General features: G+C 37.6%; 1 protein-coding gene across 4 annotated transcripts; it reads left to right on the plus strand.

The window, feature by feature from the left end:
- Window positions 1-22,468, plus strand: rc3h1a (ring finger and CCCH-type domains 1a). 4 transcript variants are annotated; one of them, XM_065244946.1, is made up of 20 exons: window positions 1-101; window positions 4,449-4,882; window positions 5,803-5,923; window positions 9,133-9,372; window positions 9,465-9,640; window positions 9,725-9,925; window positions 10,330-10,462; window positions 11,600-11,718; window positions 11,809-11,921; window positions 12,001-12,288; window positions 12,404-12,609; window positions 12,692-13,044; window positions 13,205-13,375; window positions 13,455-13,598; window positions 15,073-15,277; window positions 15,376-15,460; window positions 15,540-15,642; window positions 17,396-17,509; window positions 18,114-18,199; window positions 18,376-22,468. In XM_065244946.1, the coding sequence occupies exons 2-20, from the start codon at window positions 4,652-4,654 to the stop codon at window positions 18,518-18,520; spliced, it is 3,234 nt and encodes a 1,077-aa protein (XP_065101018.1). In that variant the 5' UTR covers window positions 1-101; window positions 4,449-4,651; the 3' UTR covers window positions 18,521-22,468. The 4 variants fall into 4 exon arrangements, with proteins under 4 accessions (XP_065101018.1, XP_065101037.1, XP_065101045.1 ...); XM_065244965.1 differs by having other exon boundaries at window positions 12,407-12,609; XM_065244973.1 differs by having other exon boundaries at window positions 10,336-10,462.
- The last annotated feature ends 105 nt before the right edge of the window (window positions 22,469-22,573 follow it).

Here is a 22,573-nt window from a genome sequence, read left to right on the forward strand (position 1 = left end):
ATTCAGTCTCTTCACTTGAGCTGTGAGCCTCTCAGACAGTCCAAAGAAAGTTTCATTTGAGCAGCAGGCCACTCTCCTTTCTTCTGTGAAGACTAAATATTGTGAGTATATAACATCATGCATATATCCTTGATATCAGTTTGAGTGTCCGTTAACTTATTTGTGTTAGAGCGCTAATTAAAGCTAACTTGATGTAATGTAACTAAACAGTCTAAATCCACCAGCCGTACACAACAATGATAGCTAGCATTGTGTATTTAACTAAAAAGCCTAAAATAGTATCCAAAAAATAGTAATGATAAATAATACAGGTGTTTAATTCGATTAAAATGTTTAACATTGTTTTTAAAATTTTTGTTTTAGAAGTCGAAACCTTTTATTACATTCGATGTAGCTATCGTGCATCAACCGGCGTAGCGTTAGCATAAATGCTAACGGTTACGACCGCAGTATTAACTTAAAATATATTTCGTTATTGTTTAGTTCATAGTTTGTTGGATTGTATAATGATTAACGTCTAAAACTATATTATTACAGATGCCAAAATGTGTATAATATAATCGTTTTAACTTAAAAAGTGACGTTTAGCCGAAAGCTTTGTTTTGTTAGCACATCTGCTAACGTTAGCTGTTGTTTAATATTCAAATTTCAGTTGGGGTTAAACGGTTGCAAAAACACATTCGGGCCGGAAACATTTGCTTCGTTTTCAGTTTGTTGTATGTAAAATAACATATTAAGTATTAATAATTAGATTTTCTCGAGTGTATTTTATATATCTTAAAAAAATGTCTGTTTATTTGTCAACCTGCTAGCTGACTAGCATACTAGCTGTAACTGACTATTTAAGGTCTTTCAAATAAGCGATGTTTTTGCATTGTTGTATCTACATACGTTTTGACGTGAAATAATATGTTCATTAGAATTTTTGTGAGTTTTGCACGATTATTTAATCACATTCACCCTCAGCTTTTGTCAATAGGCTTTGTTTCCTTTTCTACACAATACAACACAAAGATCTCATTTATTTTTAAAACAGTCATTTATTATGATTTCTTATAAAGTTCATCGCATAATAATGCATTTAATTTGCTTAAGCAGATTTTACATTAAGAGAACGTGAAGATGCACACGTGTATATTGTCTGTTTATTTCTTGGCACAGCTCAAACAGGATGTGGTTTTATAAAACCAGACGTGATTGATCGATATGTATCATCATCATCCCCCCTTTGTTGTGCTACTTTAGGGGTTTTCCTAAACATATAAATAGCAGGATATATACATGCTGTGTGCTTTGTGGTCAATTTTTCCATGACTGCATCTGCAAGGGAGGGTCTAAAAAGATTTTGAATCAAATAAATATTTTGCATGAATAGTAATCATATTTCAAATGAATAAGAGACTGTGATTTAGAAACAATTATCTTTTAAATTAGTCATACCTAATAGGTAAACTGGATATTTGTCATGATTACATTGCATATTATTTCCTATTATGGTTTACGCACCCAGGTATCAGTTTTAACAGGCCTGTTTCCTGGAGCATATCTCTCAGGTTATTGCTTCCCACACCAGTTTCACCACAGAGAGGTTGCCTTTTTGTTTTCGATCAGTAAATCACCCACCTCACAGAGTTAGTTATAGTTATTGGGAAATCCTCTGGGTCCAACAGATAAGTATATGGTTTAAAAGAAGGTGGGTGTGCCCACTTAAACACACACGAGGAAGTACCTTACTTTTATGGGCGGCTGCTAAAGATAACAACTTTCATGTGAATGTCACGGTTACATGCGCACATTAGGTAAGACGACCGGTTATAAAAGCCTCGAGCATATTGTATTTTAATTTACAGCCATTAATAGTTGTTTGCACTGAAAGGTGTGATGTTCGCACATGCACCCGAGTGCTTGAATTCGGCAGAATTTCTTGAGAGCGCCGGTAAAGCGGTGGCTCATAGGAAGTACGTGTTTTGTTGATTTCTCGTCTTTTTTGTTGATTCTGGTAAGAAGATTAGAAATGATACTTTAGAGCTGCTTTGAAAGCGAATGATGATCTGTCATATGATGCATGTGATTGAAACTGCTCTTTGACTTATCTTTCTGTTCCCTATGGGTTCGAATTTCTGCTCCTGAAACACGTCTGTGCTTTGATGTTTATCAGATGAGTCACGGCGTGGGGCAAAAACTTGTTTTTGTGCATGAATGCTTCCTTGTGATGTCTCCCAATGGAACGGTCTAACCACTTAACTTTGCGTTATTAGTCATTTGAAATCCCCCTCTGTTTGGGTTTGTGAATGTGTTGTTTTTGTTATTATGGCTATAGCGAGGAGGTATGCTTGGCAAACGAAGATATAATAAATGATGAGTCAGGCTATTGCTGCTGTTCTGGACTTCCCGGGACTGAATGTTAAATATGTTGTTGTGACAGTGTTGGAGAGTTTTACTACAGAGAGTTGTAAGGCTAGACAAAAACTGCCTGGTTAGCATTCTCTGATAGAAAAATAACTCGTGCTAACTGTACTTGGGTCAGTGACATTAAAGGATTCCTAAGATAATGAATACATTTATTTGAAATGAATTTCTAAAATGTCTCACGTATATATTTAGTTTGTTTTCTGGAAGATTTTTGTGAAAGGTTCATGTAGTTAAATTTTTTTTTACTTTTGAATCATGAGTTTTATACTTTTTACAAATTTTTGTTTGGAATTCAAGTTGACGATTTATGTAAAAGTTGATTTATTGACACAAATTTGTGATGCATAAGTGCAGTGTACATAAATACATTTTTTGTGCATTTTATTTAGGGCTGCAAGAAATACAGTACTGTGCAAAAGTCTTATGCAGGGTTCACACCAGACGCGGTAAAGGCGGCAAGCGCGAGTGATTTACATGTTAGGTCAATGCAAAGCAGGGCTTTGAACCAGAATTCTTTCCCAATTGGTTCGTTCTGAACAGAAACGGTATTTTAACGTTTTCCGTTCAACCCTAAAGTTGACGTTCCTGAACTGGTTAGAACAAAAAAATAAAGTTCCTGAACTGGTTAATAACGTTCCATGTCAGCTGTGGGACATACAAATAAGTAGGCTGATCATTAGGACATTAAACTTAAATTATTAGTCTACATAATTTTCCTTAAGTCTCTATCTTGTCATCAAACATTAAAAAAGGCTACATTATGTAAGCGCACTGTAATTCTGACATGCCTACATTTGTTAAGTGCACTTAAACACGCGCACACATATAGACGGAGGACGAATTCCAAACGGCGCTTCGGGAAGAAGATGCAGCATAAACAGTTGCTCCTAATCGCGATTAATCGTTAGCAGAATAAAAGTTTTTGTTTACATCACATATGTGTGTAAACTGTGTATAATAAATATGAACAAAAAAATTTATATATTAAGTATTTATATTTATATATAATATAAATTATACATAAATATACAAATGTGTATACATATGTAAACATTTCTAAAACATATGCATGCATGTGTGTACATTTATTTATACAAAGTTATTATACACACATTAACCTAACCCTAACCTAACCCTAACCCTATATATATATATATCCCGGTGGCTTTGCGTGAAAAATACCCTCCCCAAAAAACTACTGCAAAACAAATATGTCAAAATCCACAAGGTCTTTTTTTATTGAAGTGCAAAGAGGTAGTTCACGTAGGAACAAAGTGCTTCTGCAACATTTAAAAAAATATATACAAAAATTATAATTTAACTATAAAATAAGAAAATACATATTGTCTTCTTTTTATTCAAAAGTAAAACAACTCAACTTCAGATATTACGTTTTTGGTAAACATCTGAATCGATACCCAGCCCTAAAGTTTACCAGAAGGTAGGTTTTTTTTCCACGAAAGCCATTTGTTTATGTTGTTACCACTAAAATCGTCTATAAGTCTGTACACAAAAACATACCATCCTTAATGCCTTTAAAGGTCAAACATGTTAATTTGATGTTAAAGGAATAATTCACCCAAATATGAAAATTTGTCATAATTTACTCATTCTCTTTCCATCCCAGATGTTTATGACTTTATTTCTTCAGTTAAACACAAATAATTTCATGTTAAAGTGCCATATATGGGGCTCAACATGGAATTTTTTTACATTTTGGTGACCTTTCCTTTTAAAAACAAAGTTTCTTTGTTCTGATGAACATGAAGAAAGATATTTGAGGAATGTTTGTAAACAAAGCCCCATTCACTTCCATAGTATTCTTTTATCCTACTGTAAAAAGTGAATGGGGCTCATGATCGGGTTTGTTTGCAAACATTCCTCAAAGTATCTTCCTTCGTGTTCATCAGAACAAATAAATGTATATAGATTTGTAACAACATGCGAGCGTTTGACATGAATATTTTTTGGTGAACTATCCCTTTAACATAAGCTTGAATATATGTTTAAACATTTGTATATTTTATGTCTTACAGGTTATGTTTTTCACACTATGTGCTGAACGCCCGCAATGCCAGAAAATATTTAACAGTTGTCATCTTTGGAAGAGCATCGTCGGTTCCAGTGGAACCTATAGGACTTGCCGTATCGTTTTGCACGATCTAAAAACAAATGCAAGAACTGCAGCAATAACCATAAAAGTTGGGGACTGGTGCATCGCCGACTGCTCTTCGTCACAATGCCTGTACAAGCCCCGCAATGGACCGAGTTCCTCTTGTGTGACATCTGCACACAAACATTCGAGGAGACCCATCGCAAGCCCATCAGTCTGGGCTGTGGTCACACCGTGTGCAAAATGTGCCTGAACAAACTGCATCGCAAGGCCTGCCCCTTCGACCAGACGGCCATTAACACCGATATCGAGCTGTTGCCCGTCAACACCGCCCTGCTACAGCTTGTCAGCGGACAGGTGAGTAACTATGCAGCGTTTGACAACTAGATCAGGTGACAAGAGTTTAAATGAGTGCAAGGCAGTTTGCACATGTTTTTGAACTTAGTTTTTTCCTTATATGGATGCCATGCATTTTTTTCAAGCGTTCATCCTTAATCGAAGCCACTACACAGGAAGAACTACAGCACTTCCCTGTGATTTAAACAATACACTTTATTTCCTATGCAAACAACAGTGAACAATCACAACATAAAGCTAAAATTTCCAGCCTGTATTGGTCAAAGGGATGGTGCATGTTTATCAGCGTGTTCATCGCATGCACGCTTGTTTGCGCATCATACCAGTGATGCATATCAGAATGGAGAGGTGGAGTTGCTATTCATTAGATCAAGGGCGTCTGGTTTTCAAATATTAGCTTGTGGCCCTTCCTGTCTGGTTGGATTGCAGCCGGGAGGCGACATGCTGAAGCGTGTTGTTGCATGTTTGCACGCGTGTCCATCTCGATGCTCAGCTGGCTCATCTGAATAGAGGAACCTAATTCATGTAGTCTAAACATACACATTACTTATTGTTATAATGTGGCTCTTGTGGGCAAAACAGTGGTTCCTCTTTTTTTAGTAAATACACACATGATGTTAGTACAAGAACAGTTTCTCACCCTGACACATGTTTTGCATGTATAGTAACACATCAAAGAATGTGGCTGACTTCAATTAAAGCTTTTCTATTCTGCCCAGCAATGCGAAGAATGCCAACAAGGCATACAAGAATTATTTGTGGACGTACAGGGACTATCTTTAGTTGTGTGAGAACTATGTTTAGTTACCAGAGTTGGTTTCAGGTGTGTAAGAATACCTTTAGGTATTTGACAAAAATCCTTGGTGGTGCCCAAAGATCTTTTGTATGGAAGGTAACACCATGTTGTTTCCTCCTCGCAGGTTCCAACCCCCCAACCGGTCACTTTACTGACAGCTGCAGAGGACATCAAGAACTATGAGGAGTCTCGCACATGTGTGGAGGACCTGGCCCTTTACCTCAAACCCCTGAGCAACACCAGAGGTCTCTGCAGATTTTCACTTAAAGGATTACTCCACTTTTTAGATAATTTACTCACCCCCATGTCATCCAAGATGTTTGTGTCCTTCTTCGAGAAGAAATTAAGAATTATTTTTTTTTTTTAGAAAAGTTTCAATGCAGCTTAAAGGGTCTTATCTAGCAAAAAGATTGTCATTTTGGCAAAAAACAAACAAAACAAAATATGTACTTTTAACTCTTTCCTTGCCATTGACTTAACTCACCAATTATGAGAAAACGCTTCCCTGCCAATGACGAGTATTTCCGGCTTACCGCAATACCGCTATTATCCACCAGGTGGCTCTTCCGCAACTTATGCAACCTGAAAGTAACGCCTCACGTAAAAGCGGATTGCGCTGAATGGGATCTTTTTAAAATCTTTTTTGTTTGAAAGCAGAGGGTCTGTTCTTTCTTTCATTTGATATATTGTAGGTTATATATTTAATAGGGCTGTCAAAATTAACGCGTTAACGCAAATTCATTTTAACGCCACTAATTTTATTAATGTGATTAACGCAATGCCCTTGGTCCAGGTTTTCATAAAAATAAGAACATTAAGCTCTCTTCTAGCAAATGCAAATGCTCTAAAGTCTAAATAGTCATTAAAGATCTAAAATGATTTATTTGTACGTCATGATCTAATGCAAAGACGGGTCTTCATCCACGTATTTTGGTTTGCTTTTAAAGCATGTAGAAATGTAAAAATAAATTGCAGGACTTGCTTGATGTTAAAGGGGTTATTAAAAGAGAGAAAGTTCGGGACCTGATTAATGTTTAAAGCGTTATTAAGAGCGACAAGACTCAAAAACGATCTTCCTCGCGTGCACACAGAGGCACAAGTGCGCGACTCCGATATGTAGACATCTACACAAAATTACAGTTTTAAAAATATCTGTTTTGACAAGAATTCATGCAGGTAGGGCCTATAATCTGTTATATCTGAAGTGAATGTTTGGTTAACTGTGGAAAAATATCTGACGTGTTAACATTAAAGATCCTTGCATTATAGTAGATCTTAAAGTTGTCTGTCTCAATGTCAATCAAAAGTTTAACATATATTGATATTGTTTTTGACTTTGTTTGTGCTAAATCTATTTATTAAATCTATTATTTTAAGGTATGGATGTGGGAATTTTGTGGGAATTTGGAATTTTTCTCAAAATGACCTTTGCTGACTCTGTCAACTTCAAACAGGTTGAAGATCCAAACAAGTCATGCATTGTTTTGAAGTTTTGTAATAGAGAATGTCAAAATATAAAACACTCACTTTATAAAATTTGCTCGTTCTGACTTAATTTGTCAGCACAGCTCACAAATTATGCAGCAGCAAACATCTATATTATCCACACCCATGTTGATTAGAGTATTAAAAAACTGAAAATTGTTAAATTAAGGTAAATTTAGGACAGATAAAAATGTGTGATTAATTTGCGATTAATTGCGAGTTAACTCATGAAATCATGCAATTAATCTAGATTAAATATTTTAATCTATTGACAGCCCTAATATTTAAAGAATATTTTCTGGAAAGCGTTAAACTCTTAGTGAAATTATGATAAATGCTGGCTGGCAACTTTTTAAAAAAAATTACGTTATTACGTAAACATGTCGAAAGGTCAAGCATTACATATTCAAAACTACCGCTCTAGTGTTTACATGTGTGGAGAACGAGGACCATTCAGCCGTTGTTGTATGTTGAATAATACTAATTAATGTATTATCACATATGTAACGTGTGACCTTTTCGACGTGGTTATATAAAACGTAAGGACGCACAAGCGCGTCACACGGCTAGTGCAAGATGAGAAGTTGTGGTTTAAAAGTAAATATTTAAAAAAAATATGCGGGCGAAAATTATGATCGTTTTCACTAGATAAGATCATTACCGTGGGTTCACACCAGCCACGTTTGAGGCGTCAAATTCGCGTCTACCGTGTCTAGTTTGCCGCTTGAACATTTTGAGTTTACTCGCTTCATTCGCACGCGTAATTCTAGTCATCGAGACATCCACATGGAAATTCGCATCATGGGAGGGGCTTCTGCGACTCGCTCCCTCTAATCACGTCACTTCTACAGCAAGATCCTGATTGGTTAACGAAAAGTTCACATTTTTTTAACTCGCGCTTTGCCGCGGCAATGCTCAATTCCCGCCATTCCCATCTACCGCAACATGCTAAACGCTTTTTTTCATGCCGCAAGACCTCCAGATGCGCGTCAACGCATCTTTACTTTGATTTAACATTGAAATCACTCGCACTTGACGCCTCTTAAGCGGCTGGTCTGAACGCAGCATTATGCCTCGGTTGGGAACGTTTTTGAGAAGTTGTTCCCAACCATTTTTACTTCAAGGCCTCCTAGTTGCCCACAACAATGTTTGAAACCAACTAACTTAAATATTTGAACCCACTCACATTTTTTTCCAATTAAAATTACCTAGAGCTTGGAATGACTAGACAGATGTATATTCACTACTAAAATGGCCAAAAAAAAATAAAAAACATCTTGATTTTTGCTTGTTTTAGCTTATTTTAATGCTTGTTTTGTCCAATTTTTAATCATTTTAAGTCATCTTGAGGCCCCCTTGGAAATCTGCTGAGGCCCACCTGTGGGCCCCGGCCCTCTTGTTGGGAAACACTGGTTTAGAGCCCTTTGAAGCTGCACTAAAACTGTGATTTTAAACTATGTTGAAACTGTAAACTGTTGAGGTCCTCTAACATCCACTTAATGGAGACAAATCCTGGAATGTTTTCCATCATTCCATCAAATTTTTTTATCGACTGAACAAAGAAAAACATAAACATAAAAAACATAAAAAAAAAAAAAAAAAAAAAAAAAACCACTAACATACCCTTGGCTATGTATATTGTGTTGGACTTGATGAGACTATTTCCAGTGCACTTATGTATTGCTGTTCTTATGTTGCCATAATTGCTTCTATTGTCTACCTCACTTGTAAGTCGCTTTGGACAAAAGCGTCTGCTAAATGACTAAATGTAAATGTAAATGTAAATAAACATCTTGGGTGACATGGGGGAGAGTAAATTATTGGGATTTTTTAAGAAAGTGGAGTATTCCTTTAACATTCATAAAATGTTTATTTTCATCGAGCCTTTATCTCATTCATTGGCATCAGATGTTACGAACACAGAGCGTCATTGTGAATGCCTTATTCTGGTTCATCTTGGCCCATGCAGGTGCAGTGGTGAATGGTGCCGCTCAGAGCGTGCTCAGCAGACCCATGCAGAGGAAACTGGTGACCCTGGTTCACTGCCAGCTGGTGGAGGAGGAGGGGCGTATCAGAGCCATGCGGGCGGCCCGGTCTCTGGGCGAACGCACTGTCACCGAGCTCATCCTCCAGCACCAGAACCCCCAGCAGCTCTCGTCTAACCTGTGGGCAGCAGTCAGAGCCAGAGGCTGCCAGTTTCTCGGCCCAGGTAAAACAAACTTTTATACTTTTACCTGTGGTTGCATGTTGGTGAAACAATTGTGGGCGCTAATAAAAATGTGGTTTGTTTACGCTCCACAGCCATGCAAGAAGAGGCTTTAAAGCTTGTCTTGCTCGCTCTGGAAGATGGCTCAGCCCTCTCACGAAAGGTTCTGGTATTGTTTGTGGTCCAAAGACTCGAACCACGCTTTCCTCAGGCCTCAAAAACTAGCATTGGGCACGTGGTGCAGCTCCTATACAGGGCCTCCTGCTTCAAGGTACCATTTATGTTTCGGTTACATCCTTGATGTCTTACAGATACAGTACAAGTCAATCACTAATTTTGTGCATTTTTTTGTAAGGTGACAAAGCGCGATGAGGATTCGTCTCTAATGCAACTAAAGGAGGAGTTTCGCACATACGAGGCTCTCCGGAGAGAGCACGACTCACAGATCGTACAGATCGCTATGGAGGGTGGACTACGTATCGCCCCTGACCAATGGTCCTCTTTGCTGTATGGGGACCAGTCTCATAAATCCCATATGCAGTCTATTATAGATAAGGTATGACGAAGAGCGTAACGTTGTTTAAAATTTGGAAGCAAATAAAACTGATACCTGAAATCAGTCATGATTTTGCTATATCTGAAAATAATCAAACATAATTTGCATATTTGTAACAGTAACTAATTATTAAGTAAGAAGTAAATGTAAGTTCATCACGCAGGGTTATAATGTGATTATATTCAATTACGTAAGCCGTTAGACAAAAGCGAGAAAATGTTGGAGATGAGTCATACATATTTTTATAGGATTATCTTTAGTATTTATAGTACTTTGAAATCTCACTAGATGGGGCCGTAGATTTTCCAAGACGCCAAGAATAAAACTTTGGCACCATCTAGTGTTACACTCCTCTCTGTAGAGAGATCACACTTTTGGGTGAAGTATTTGTTAATTTGTTTCAGTTACAGACGCCGGCATCCTTCGCTCAGAGCGTTCAGGAACTAACCATAGCCCTGCAAAGAACCGGAGATCCAGCCAATCTGAACCGGCTCAGACCTCATCTGGAGCGGCTGGCTGATATCGATCCCAGTCCAGGTCAGCATGCTTGTTTATTCACAAACACACCAGTCGTGTTTCCATTACTCTTGGGACATACGACACTTTGTACTCTTACTTTGTAAACACTTAATAAAGTTGTCCTTGTGGTATGATGGCAGGTTTTACGAACAAATTATGTTCCTTAAAAATAGCACAAAATGCTTTCTATCTACCTTATTTTTGACGTATATGTGGGTGCCGCCATCTTTGAGCTCTTTTTGTATAAGACTTTCGCATCACTTAGTTCAGTGTGCGAAAATATGGTGGATAGACAGTGATTATAATGTTTTTTATACTTTAACGTAAACTATAAATAATGAAGAAATATCTCACCGTAAGGAAGGTAATGAATAATAGGGCTGCATAACGATTAATCGCAACTAATCATTTGCAGAATGAAAGTTTTTGTTTGTATCATATATGTGTCTGTACTATGTTAAATAATTTGGAATGTATAAATACACATTACGTATATGTTTAAGAAATATTTACATGTTTATATACGGTTTCATTGGATGCACGTGCGGTGACGAACTTCACTTCCAGTTTCAGTTTTTTTTAATGGTCTGACTATTTGCTAAACTGAAGTCTTGAACAAATACCTCGTCGAAAATAACAAATGTCTTGGTTTCCTAGGTAATCTACGTGTTGTTTATTTTGCTTGTTATATAAATAAACTATGTTTAAAGTACTTTGTTGTTATTTATTCTAAGCGGAGTTTACCGGAAGTTACGTGTTGACCACGAAAACCAATAATATATATATATTATTATTTCAGCAGTGACAACATAAACAAGCGGCTTTCGTGGTCAACACGTAACTTCCGGTAAACTCCGCTAAGAATAAATAACAACAAAGTTTTTTAAAAATAAATACACACACATGCATGTGTAATTTTAATTAATTTAATAAATTATATATATATGAATAATAAAAAATTATATGTATTTATTTGTATATAATTATTATACACCGTACGCACACACATATGATGTAAACAATTATTTTACAAACGATTAGTTGCGAATAATCGTTATGCAGCACTACAAACATAACAGAAATTCTAATGCAATGTACTGTATATTTTTTTTATTTGTATATAATTTTAGCATATGTGTTTTTCTGAACTAATAGATGCCCCTGCACCCACATGGGAGCAGCTAGCCAAAGGGTTAGAAGCGGTGCGTACAGTGGTACATGGCCTGGTGGATTTCATCCAAAACCACAGCAAAAAAGCAAGTGATCAGCAGCAGGTCAGTAGCCACATCTCCTCTTCCACCACCACACACAACCAAATATCTCCAACAGAACCATTACCAACAAAACCTCCCATATCGCCACAGCCATCCCAACACAGCAAGTTCAAGACCTACATGTGCCGGGACATGAAACAGAAAGGAGGGTGCCCTCGCGGAGCAAGCTGCACCTTCGCCCACTCTCAGGACGAACTGGAAAAGTGAGCGCATTTTGGTCGAGGGTAAACAAATTGGTGGTTCCTATTAGCATCAGCTTCACTTTCACCTTTCTGATGGCAGGTACCGCAAGATGAATAAACGCTTGGGAATGCGGCGTCAGCTCAGCCAGTCCTTGACCCAGCTGAACGAGATCGACCTCCCCTCGGGTTTGTTTACTGAGGAGATCTCGTTGATCGAGGGACTTCCGCGCAAGTCCGCCTCCATCACCAACGGCATTTTAGCAGCAGGCCCTGGATCCACTCTGGCCCACTTGGTTTCCAGAGGTTCAGATCCGTTGTATGACCCATCCCACAAGCCAGGAAAGATGGACTCGGGGAGCCATAGCGCACCGGGATCACCTCCAGACTCGTGAGTGCAAACCCGATACACTGTGCCTTTAGTTAAGAAAGTTGTTAAATTCAATGAATAACATGACATGCATTTATTTGAAATGGCACAATTGATACATATTTTTTTCTCTTAGCAGATTGGAATGCATCCCAAAAGCAGGAATGAGCATAAGTTCCCACTCCAGGATGGCAGGCGATGGCGTAGTTGGACAAAAGCACATGTCTGCAGTTCCTCGAGTTCCTCACATGTATCCACCACACCAATCTGACATTTACTACTCTGAAACCAGAGGACCACCACCACCATCCTCTCAATATGAATCCTCCCAGTACCCAGCAGGTAAAAAGTAAAGCTTTGCATTACACAACACATGCTGGATGTTTGTTACAGTGTTTAAAAAGCCACATATCATTTTTAACAGGTAATCCTTACCCTCACCATCACGCCCATCCACGCTACGCCCGTCACCCTGCTCCACCTCTTGATCCAGGCATGCCACCTTATCAAGACACGTATTCAAGCTCTTACACCTCAGAACGCCAGTATTCCAGCTCCCATTACGGATACCCCTCCCACCACGACGGACGGCGCCACCCGGCCTACGCAGGTCACGCCCATCCCCAAGCGTTTCCACGGGAGGAGTTAGTGAAGAGGAGTCCGGCACCCTTGGATGTCCCACCACTACAGTCCCAAAACGCCACCTCATACCTTCCAGAATCAGCTCAGGAGAGATACGCGTCGGAAAACTATAACCACTCTAGGAATTATCACAGGGTAAGTGTTATATTTATTCTTATGCTTGCATGGGTTAACACCACTTCTTTAGAAAAGTTTAAACTCACCTAAAGAACTGATGATAGAGGACCCGCCTCTGTTACCCAAGGATATATTGAAATTAAAATGTTAAACTGTATATTGTGTTTCCTATATATAGAGTGCCTATGCTCGTTCGCAACCCTCCCTAGACTACCTACACCGCCGCCGACAGGAGATCATGGCTCAGCTAGAGGACAGAAAGGTCTCCCCTTCGCCGTTCGGCTCCACAACCTCACTCACACACTCGTACGACCCCAGCTACCCACAGGACACGAGGGGACAAAGTCATGTAAGATAGGAGAGCATTTTTTTTTAGATAAAACTTTTTCAGTAACATCACCCAGACTAATGATCTGTATCATTTGCAGTATATGGAGGAGAACTCCTACGGTTTCGGACATGGCAGAGAGCAGGACTACACTGCCCCATATTCACCTTGGTCATGCGACACCATTGGGTCTTACATCGGCAGCAAAGATATGAAATCCAAAGAGGGCATGAGCTCAATGGAAGTAAGTTCAAGATCTGCCTGTTTACACATACTTGTTTGATTATTCTGTGTTTTAGATCATTGTTTATCAATCCGGGGTCCACTAGGGGGCTTAAAGGAAAACACCACCGTTTTTCACTATTTTACTATGTTCTTTCCTCAATTTAGACGAATTAATACAAACCTATCTATTTTCAATGCGTGCACTTCATCTTTATACAGCGCGTCGTGAATGTGTTAGCATTTAGTCTAGCCCCATTCATTCCTTAGGATCCAAGCAGGGATGAATTTAGAAGCCTTCCATGTTTTCCCTATTTAAGGACTGTTACATGAGTAGTTACACGAGTAAGTATGGTGGCACAAAATAAAACCTGACAATTTTTTAAGCAGATATAAAATGAGAACTATATCGTCAATATTACAGCGCTCAAGGTTAAAGTGCTGCAAACTAAGTGGTCTTCGCCATACAATATAGTTCTCATTTTTTATCCGCAATTTTTTTTATGTTGTGCCACCATACTTACTTGTGTAACTACTCATGTAACAGTCTTTAAATAGGGAAAACGTGGAAGTGTTTGGTGGCTTCTAAATTCATCCCTGTTTGGATCCTAAGGAATGAATGGGGCTAGGCTAAATGCTAACACATCATGACATGCTGTACAAAGATTAACTGCACACATTGAAAAAAGATAGGTATGTATTACTTTGTCTAAGTTGAGGTAAGAACATAGTAAAATATTGAAAAATGGTGGTGTTTTCCTTTTTAAAGAGTTTCAAATTGGCCTTAAGATGACAAAACAAGCATAAAACAACTAAAATCACCATATCATATTTTTTCATTGTTTGGTAATTAAAAAATACAAATTTTTCTAATTAGGCCAAGCTATAATAATATTTTATTGTGAGTGGAGGCCTTCAAATATTTTTGTGGACTTCAAAGTCAAAAAGATTGAGATCCACTGTTTTAAATATCATTTTTTTTTATTGTTCGGCTAGAGCAGTTTGGTAAAAAAAACAATACATTTTTTCCACAGTTTTTTCCCGGTGGATGATAAAATTGCATAATTACATTAATGATGGACCCATATCTAGGGATCTAAATATTTTATAGAGACTTTGAACACTTTTGGCCCAAAACCAAGCAGAACAGCCCAACATCATTCACCTGCACACATAGTGTTAAGTTAATAGTCAATGAAAGTAATGAAGTGAAAGGTTTTACATTTTTGTACAGGTTTGTCCCACGCATTTTTATTTGAACTGTTTGCAGTAGATGCTTCAAAACCAAAGGTTATCAGTGTTATTCTGTTCACTTGGTTATAATCCTACTGTTGACAAACCAAAGGCCAAATGTGTTACAAATGATTAGTCAATGTGTTGATGTTTCAGGTTTATTTCATGTGAAGCATTGGTTGAAAGTTGGATTTATTTCATTAAGTTTCATAAAAATGTTTTTTGGTGACCTACATTTTTCTGGTTTTCTGCAAATCTCCCAGCCAAATCCAGACAAAGGCAGAGGGATAAGACCCCACGGGTTGGAGGTTCAGCGCAGAGCCGCAGACGCCAAAGACGATGACCCCATCATTCCCTTTGGCTCGCTGCCGACCGTGTCTCGCTTCGGTGCCATCTCGCGCACGTCTAAACCAGGCTACCCGCCAAACAGCCCGATGCCAAACCCAGCAAAACATACAGCTTCTGCAGGTAAACCCTTATGATTCTGCACTAATGACATTATTTTACTGTTTTGTCTCAGTTTAGCTATAAAACGGCTGGATTGTTTCTGTGTCTTTTTAATTTAGCTGACTACGCTTACGGAAACCACAGCGGGTGGAGCGGGGACTCCTACCAGCACCACCAGATGTCTCAAGGGCAATTCAGCGAGCGGTGCGTTCAGTTCATCTCAGTTTGGTTTTCTGCTGTAAATGACATTTTAGCAAATGCTAATGTTGGTGTTGTCCTGCAGGTCCGGTCTGTCCCCGGCGGTCCAGGCACGGGAGCAACTGAGGAAGGAGCTGCAGCAGGTCAACCAGCAGATCAATCAACAGACGCAGAGCCGCGGGATGGAGGTAAAAACTTTGCACGCTAAAAGGTTACACATATTCACAAGGAATTTTTGCATCAAATTTTTTTTTTGTCATTCTCTGAAAGAAAATTTTAATGATCCCCATAGCTTTCATTTAGTATAGAAATAAATAAATGTCAATCCAAATTTTAGTCATTAAAATGCATAACACATTTCCTACACACCAGGTCCAAAATATTGTACTTTAACTAAATATTTCTTTAAATAATTAGCATACATTTACTAAGGTAAATGTAAATAGTATAATATTTATTTAGGATAAATAGTATCAAATGTCTTTTAAACTACTGTCTGCTGCTACTTTTCAGTTAACTGTTCATATTAAATCTTTCCCTGCCAGCGTTTTTAAAAAAGTTGAAGTTAAATGGCTTCCAGAAAATGTTCTTCTTTAAATATATAAGAATACAATATGTCGAATGAAAGAACAGACCCAGACAATAAAATAATTTTTTTCTTTTTTTATCACCTCTCAAATATGTGTAGGTTTTTTAAAAATATCAAATTTTGAGCAAGAAGCTGAAATATTGAATTTTTTGTGAAAGACTTCTGATAGAAATCTGATTCTGAGCGATATTCAAAACATACACAGAGTTTGAACTGTTTGACCTGGGGGGTTGCGTCTGGGTTTTATAACCTGGGTAAGAGCGCCACCTGGTGGAAAATAGCGAAAATACGGTTTGCCGTAAAAACTCGTCATTGGCAGGGAAGTGTTTTCTCTTAATTGCGGAGTAAACTTGTCAAGGGCAGGGAAAGAGATTAAATGTAATATCGTAAACATTTGCTTACCGAAAGACTACAGAAATAATTGACCGTCGTGCATTTTTTATGGCAAAAATTAATCCGTATGAGAATTTCCTGCAGAAATTTTGTTAGTTAAGGTTGGTGGGGTGGGGTTGAGCGGGTGGTTCGGGGCCAGGGTGTGGAAATCAAAGGGGCATCATGATGAAAATTAAAATATTTTTATTAAAAACAGTCAATTCAAACTTAATTTTGAAGAAACTATGACAGAAGTTGAACATATACTAGATTATTAATGAATTAAATGTTTTTTAACAGATACCTCTAACGGGAATAGCTGCATGATGAAGTGAAACTAAAGGGTTAATAAACACAAATTGAAGCAGATGTTGTAGAACGTCTGGCGAATCGATGATAGATAGCGCGAAGATTGTAAAAACTGATTATTTCCCACTATTAATTACATTATTTATGTGCATTATTTACATGCTACAGTTACACTCCTTTAAGATAAAGTAAGCAAGAGCGCTCAACAATTATATCGAATCAACAGGCACGTGAAACCTAGCTACCAAAATCACCAGCTAACTTACTTTAAAATTGCAAGAACTGTAGACTAATACAATAACAGGCATAAAGAAACACAAAACATAAGTCCACTTACAGTTCTCACGGACACGCGTTTTATCAACTGGCTATCCTCCAGACAGTGACAGACCATTTCGGCCGTGTGGCGGTTGTGCACGCTCGCGGTGTGAATCGCATTCACGCTATTCTCAGAGATGTTTGTTTCAACTGGCTAGTATCCTCAGACAGTGATGGCCCACGTCTTTCTCTTATTTCGCGCTATTTTTTTTTGGACAACCTAGTTAAGGCGGTAGGGTTTCCCAGCTTAGGCGGGCCGCCTGAACTGCAAAGTGCTGCGTATGTTGTGTCTTGAATCAGTCGTTTATGTTTTGTGATTGCGGTGTTGTAATAATTTATTTCTGTCTGCGCAGAACTCGAGCTCTCGAGCTGACTGGTCATCTGGGAGTCTGTCGAGCGAACAGCTGAGTCTAGAGCTTCACCAGGTGGAGCGAGAGATCGACAAGAGGACACAGGAGAGGGCCATGGTCAGTGACACTCGCAATTTATAGTGTTCACATTAATTATTCAAAATAAATCTGTAAATAATTGTCCATTTCCTGAACCAAAAATTTTAAAAAGTGTTCCTGATGAGGTTTTAGGTTAATCTGTAAAACCACAACTACCCAATTTATAAAAAACTAAAGCAAATTTTTTTACTAATTTTAAACTCTGTATGTTTTAATAATTGTTCTGAATCTGATCTCTAACAAAATTCCTTCACAAAAATGCAATTATTTCAGCTTTTTGATAATCGTTTTAAGCAAAATACCCATGTTTAAGAGTTTATAAGCAGAGAAAAAATATAGATAGGATGAAAGTTTTTTTCCCGTTATGTTTGTTTGTTTGATAGCAGAGGGTCTGTTCTTTTATTTGATATATTTGTATGTTTATATATTTTTTGAAGAAAATGTTTCAGAAAATTACAAAAAAAGCTAGAGGGCAACTTTTCAAAAAAAAAAAAAATTGGTGGGGAATGAGTTAACCCAGGGGTCTATACTTTACTTTAAATTGGTAGAGTTGTATACTGTGTTCAGTCGGTGACCCAGTGTTACATGTGATGTGCTTGAACTTGATTTAATTTTCCTACAGGACAACCACGAGGGCAAGTACAAGCTCGTGTCAGTCGAAAATGGCCAGGACGCTATGAGGCGAGACGAGCACCCACTGACTCTCAGGTAAAGTTTCAGAATGGTGTAAATCGCACAAATATTTATCAAATGACAAGACATTATAATTATAGTTTTCGTGGAAGTGCAGCCTATTTCTAGACCCCTATTTCAAGACCCCAAAACAGCTTTTTGACAGTCAAATGCGTCATCACAGTAGCTCTCATCATCTCTGTTTATTGCAGTGAGGGCTCCAATGGACTCCCGCAAGACCGCAGTCTCATGAGCAGCAGCATGTCCTCCCTGACCAGCAAAACATCATCTCTCAGTTTGTCCTCCGAGCAAGTGGCCAGCAGTCCTGATCTGCCCAAGAACGGAGTTCACACCTAGACCACATCTCTTTCTACCTCAGCCATCACCGACCCATCTCTGGAGCTCTTGCTAACCCACCGACTCGTCTATCCCAGGTTAACTCGTCTGCAACAGGGTACTTCGCATACCCAGCCATCTTTTGCACTTCAGTTTCACTTCCATCTCAAATGTGGGCGGAGTCCAGCAGGATTCGCCATGCGTGAGCTTCGACAGACTTGCGCAATCACGGCCCACATTCAGTTTCCCGAATCTCTTCGCAGCAGTATCTGCTGTCGAGCGCTTTCATCATTTTTTTAAATTCTGTGAATCACGTTTTCCTGAAACAAGCCTTTATTCATTGCCTTGTAAATCAGGGTGAATAGGAAATATACTCAGTCTTAAGTTTTTATTAGGCAACAGTTGACAGTAACGATGATTTTTTGTTACGTTGTGGTTTATTTTGTAATTGGAAGTCCACTTTTTTAGCACAACATGCTACTTTTTGGTAGTTGCGTTGTAGCTCGGTGTTTACACAGCATTCAAGAACCATTTTACAAAAACTACGGACCTGTCGCATATTTATCCAATAGCCAGCCACCAAATAATCATTCATGTTTTATATGTCAGGCTTTAAACAAATCCGCTTTTTTTGAGGCTGAATGCAGTGTCTAATGGAATGGACATCATGATTCAACTTTATAAACCCAAATGTTTGCCAAATTAATTTTAATTCAGTACATTCCCACAAATACACAAAAGCCCATGGGATTTCGATTGAACTTCTCCTTTTTCTTCGTCTTTTTATGTAGATTCATTGATACTGTCCTCAGGGATTATTTATTTATTTTCCAGACACACATCAAATGTTCCTACTTAAATCTAATATAAATGGGTATAAATGACATTTTCCATCCTGAGGATGGAAACAGGTGCGTTATGATAAAAAGATACATTCTGTTTTAAGAATACGTATGTAATGATTGCTCTTCACTTTCTTAGTGAAATACATCTCGTTTATGTGCGTTTTTTTTTTTTTTAAGGTAACCAAGAAGTGCATGGATGTTGATGTTCCATCCAAAAGAATAGACTTTGATCCTTTTATAGCTACCATAAGACTCCATTCTCATTTCTTTTGGCTTTGAAGTTTAAAGAACTTGGCCGGGTTCAATCGAATTCCCATACAAATCCCCTACAGGCCTCGGCTCTGTTGATCCGAGGCATCGTTGAGCATCTTGTCCATTCCACACCTAAGATCTTTCAATATTTTTACACGGTCGGCATATTTTATATTTATGCATTACTGACCAGATTTTTGGCTGTAATGTTGTTGGGTTTGAACATAATGGGGTAGCTAAACATCATTGGCTGTTAAATTTAGTCGATATAAAAAAATCAGGTTGTAGTTTAACGTAACACTCATTTGGCCTTTTGCTAAAACTGACGGAAACCATTTTTTTTTTTCAATTTTTCAATTTTTCAATATTTTTTTTTCAAACGGTAGTATTATGCGACATGGTACAATAGACAACTATTCTTATCAGTAAAGCATTATCAAACTATTTCTAAAATATTTCATATTTGCCTCCTAACATATCATGTTATCGTCAGCAAATGACTGCGATTTTTAACGCAGCCGTCTCAAAATCTCAAACTTGTTTTCATCCATGTGGACTTCCTTACGAAAACTTGCGAAACACTGTCATGCTTTTGTAACTTGGCTTGAAGTTTGAAAGTAGTTTATTTTTATTTTATTTCTGCCAGTATATAATGGTCTCTTGAGACACGCTATCACGATCTTAAAAGCACCTATTATGGTGAAACTCGCAGTTGCTAATGTTTTTACATTCATTCTTTAGTTATCGTTGTTATGGTGTTACTACGGCTTTCGACGTTAAAGCAATCGTCAAGATTGGATATTACGACTTTGTTTAGACAACAAATGTAGATCTGTGTGGCACAGTGTGGAATGTATAAACAGTACGAATTTACCCGGACTTCGTTCGAAAGAAAGGCAGAAGCTCTTTTGTTGTTGGTTTGGAGCCCTTTCAATGGATTATGGATCAGTAATTTAATAAAAAAATTGTCAAAAAACACTTTGTTAGGTTAAGCTTATCGGAATTTGTTTGGGAACCAGATCAATTTCTGTGTGATCATCAAAAAAAAATTTTTAAGGAACACCTCTGTATTTATCTCAGGGTTGATTTTCAGTATATTTAGGCGTAAACGTCTTTTTCCTGTCGCGTTGTTGCGCGCGCATCTATCCAGGACTTCGCTTCAACACTTGAAGACATCAAGACTGTGCCTTTATACAGATATTAATTTGTTGGGTATATAAATGTAGCCAAACGATCTTTATTTATAATATTTCCAAATCTTCTCAGTCTTCTATGTCAGCATTTATATTAAATGATCTCTTCAAATCTGCAGGCTTTCAGACCGCCAACTGAGTACTGCCTATCCTTTCTGAGATAAAGGAAATTATTGCCAGGTCATTTGTTTTTTGTTGCCATTTTGTGTATCGTCATGCAAGTGAATTTGAGTATTTAAGCATGGTGTGATGGTGATTGGCCTGAAATCGAACAGGTAAACGAGCCTGTTAATGTGTCGTGTGTATTTTGAAGTCTTTTAATTGAATATCATGGAGTATTTAATGTCCAATTTACGTATTTAATAATGTCATAGGAGATACGTGTAGACCGTACCTAACCGAGACTGTCGTTCGATGTTTCCTCGAAAGAAACGCAGAAGGGCTCGATTTGCTGTCGTTTTGAAATAATCGTCAGCCGTTTATACATTTGCAACCACTTTTAACGTATTGTTGCAAAGCAACATTTACAGGATCTCCCCATGAGCCAAAGGGGATCACATTCGATTTTAACGGAAAACCAAAACGGGTGAATCTTACGAAACGAAGATGATTTACAAATAATGTTGTACTTTGTAATTAAGCAAAGGAAACATATTTTGCAGAAAGAGAAATTCTCATTAATGTAATTCAACAAAAATAAAAAATAATAAAAATGGAAATATACACAATTATTACAAAAATGTTACAATGCTAAAGCCTAAAATATGCTTAATTTTTTTATGCAAAATATATATTTTGTTTTGTAAGATTCACCCATTTAATGCTGACATAAACAATGTCTTATTTATGATTAATGTCCAATTAAAAAAATACTTTTTTGCTTATTGTGATTTTTGACTTTAAAATTTGAACGAAGTGTTAATGAGTGTTGAATGTCATAAACCTGCAAAAATTTAATAGGAATTGGTAAAATTTGATAGTAGGTTTTTTTCTACAAACAAACAAACGGTTTGTTCCCCATGTTCAGGGGAAATGTCCACATTGCACACACATATGCGTAAGAGGATATTTCAGTTACTTGAAAACAAGGGTTGTGCACACAAACAAGCTTTAGTGTTTTAGCTTATAGCTGTAGTATGTAGTTTTGAAACGAATGATCGATTGTGCGCGTGTTTGTCCAATGGGAGTGCTGTGTTCACCTCATTTCTGTATTGTTTGTTCCCACTGAAACATTGCTTGTTGCTTGCACTCATATTGACTTTTTTTTGTGAAATGGGGTGTTGCGTTGTGATCTGTTCACCATGATTCTTAACATTGGGAAATGTAATAATTTGCGATGGTTTCTCCCATGTTATTTCATGATAGACTTCTTAAATTAAGGTACACTTTAACGTAAGAAAATAGATGTTTGTATATTATACTCCATTAAGGAATGTTTAGAATTATATTTCTCCAATGTGGATGTAGTTGTAATACAGTTTTTCTTTTTGTACAAGAATTCACTGTGTGAAATTTCGGATTGCATTTTTTGTATAATACAATAGCTTTTCTTCTGTAAGAGGGCAGGGGTATTACTTACTGGATTTTGGAATTAGATATTGAAATTATTTAATAAGAAATGTATTTTATTTGCAGCAGTGATTCTGGCATGGATTATGAATAAATGATATTAAATGAAACCATTTTCTTCTGGTATGTCTTACTATTGCACACATTCGCACAATTACTTATCTTATACAGTGCCGTTTTATAACATAAAACTAAATGCCTTCAGAATGACACAT

Source organism: Paramisgurnus dabryanus, chromosome 24, assembly GCF_030506205.2.
Source record: "Paramisgurnus dabryanus chromosome 24, PD_genome_1.1, whole genome shotgun sequence".
In the NCBI taxonomy this organism is placed as follows: Eukaryota; Metazoa; Chordata; class Actinopteri; order Cypriniformes; family Cobitidae; genus Paramisgurnus; species Paramisgurnus dabryanus.

What these genes read in the sequence shown, in the direction of transcription:
- rc3h1a (XM_065244946.1), top strand. Translation starts at nt 4,652, where the DNA reads ATGCCTGTACAAGCCCCGCAATGGACCGAGTTCCTCTTGTGTGACATC. An exon ending in AAAACATACAGCTTCTGCAG is followed by an intron (nt 15,278 to 15,375) that starts GTAAACCCTTAT and finishes TTTTTAATTTAG; the next exon opens with CTGACTACGCTTACGGAAAC. An exon ending in GAGCACCCACTGACTCTCAG is followed by an intron (nt 18,200 to 18,375) that starts GTAAAGTTTCAG and finishes TGTTTATTGCAG; the next exon opens with TGAGGGCTCCAATGGACTCC.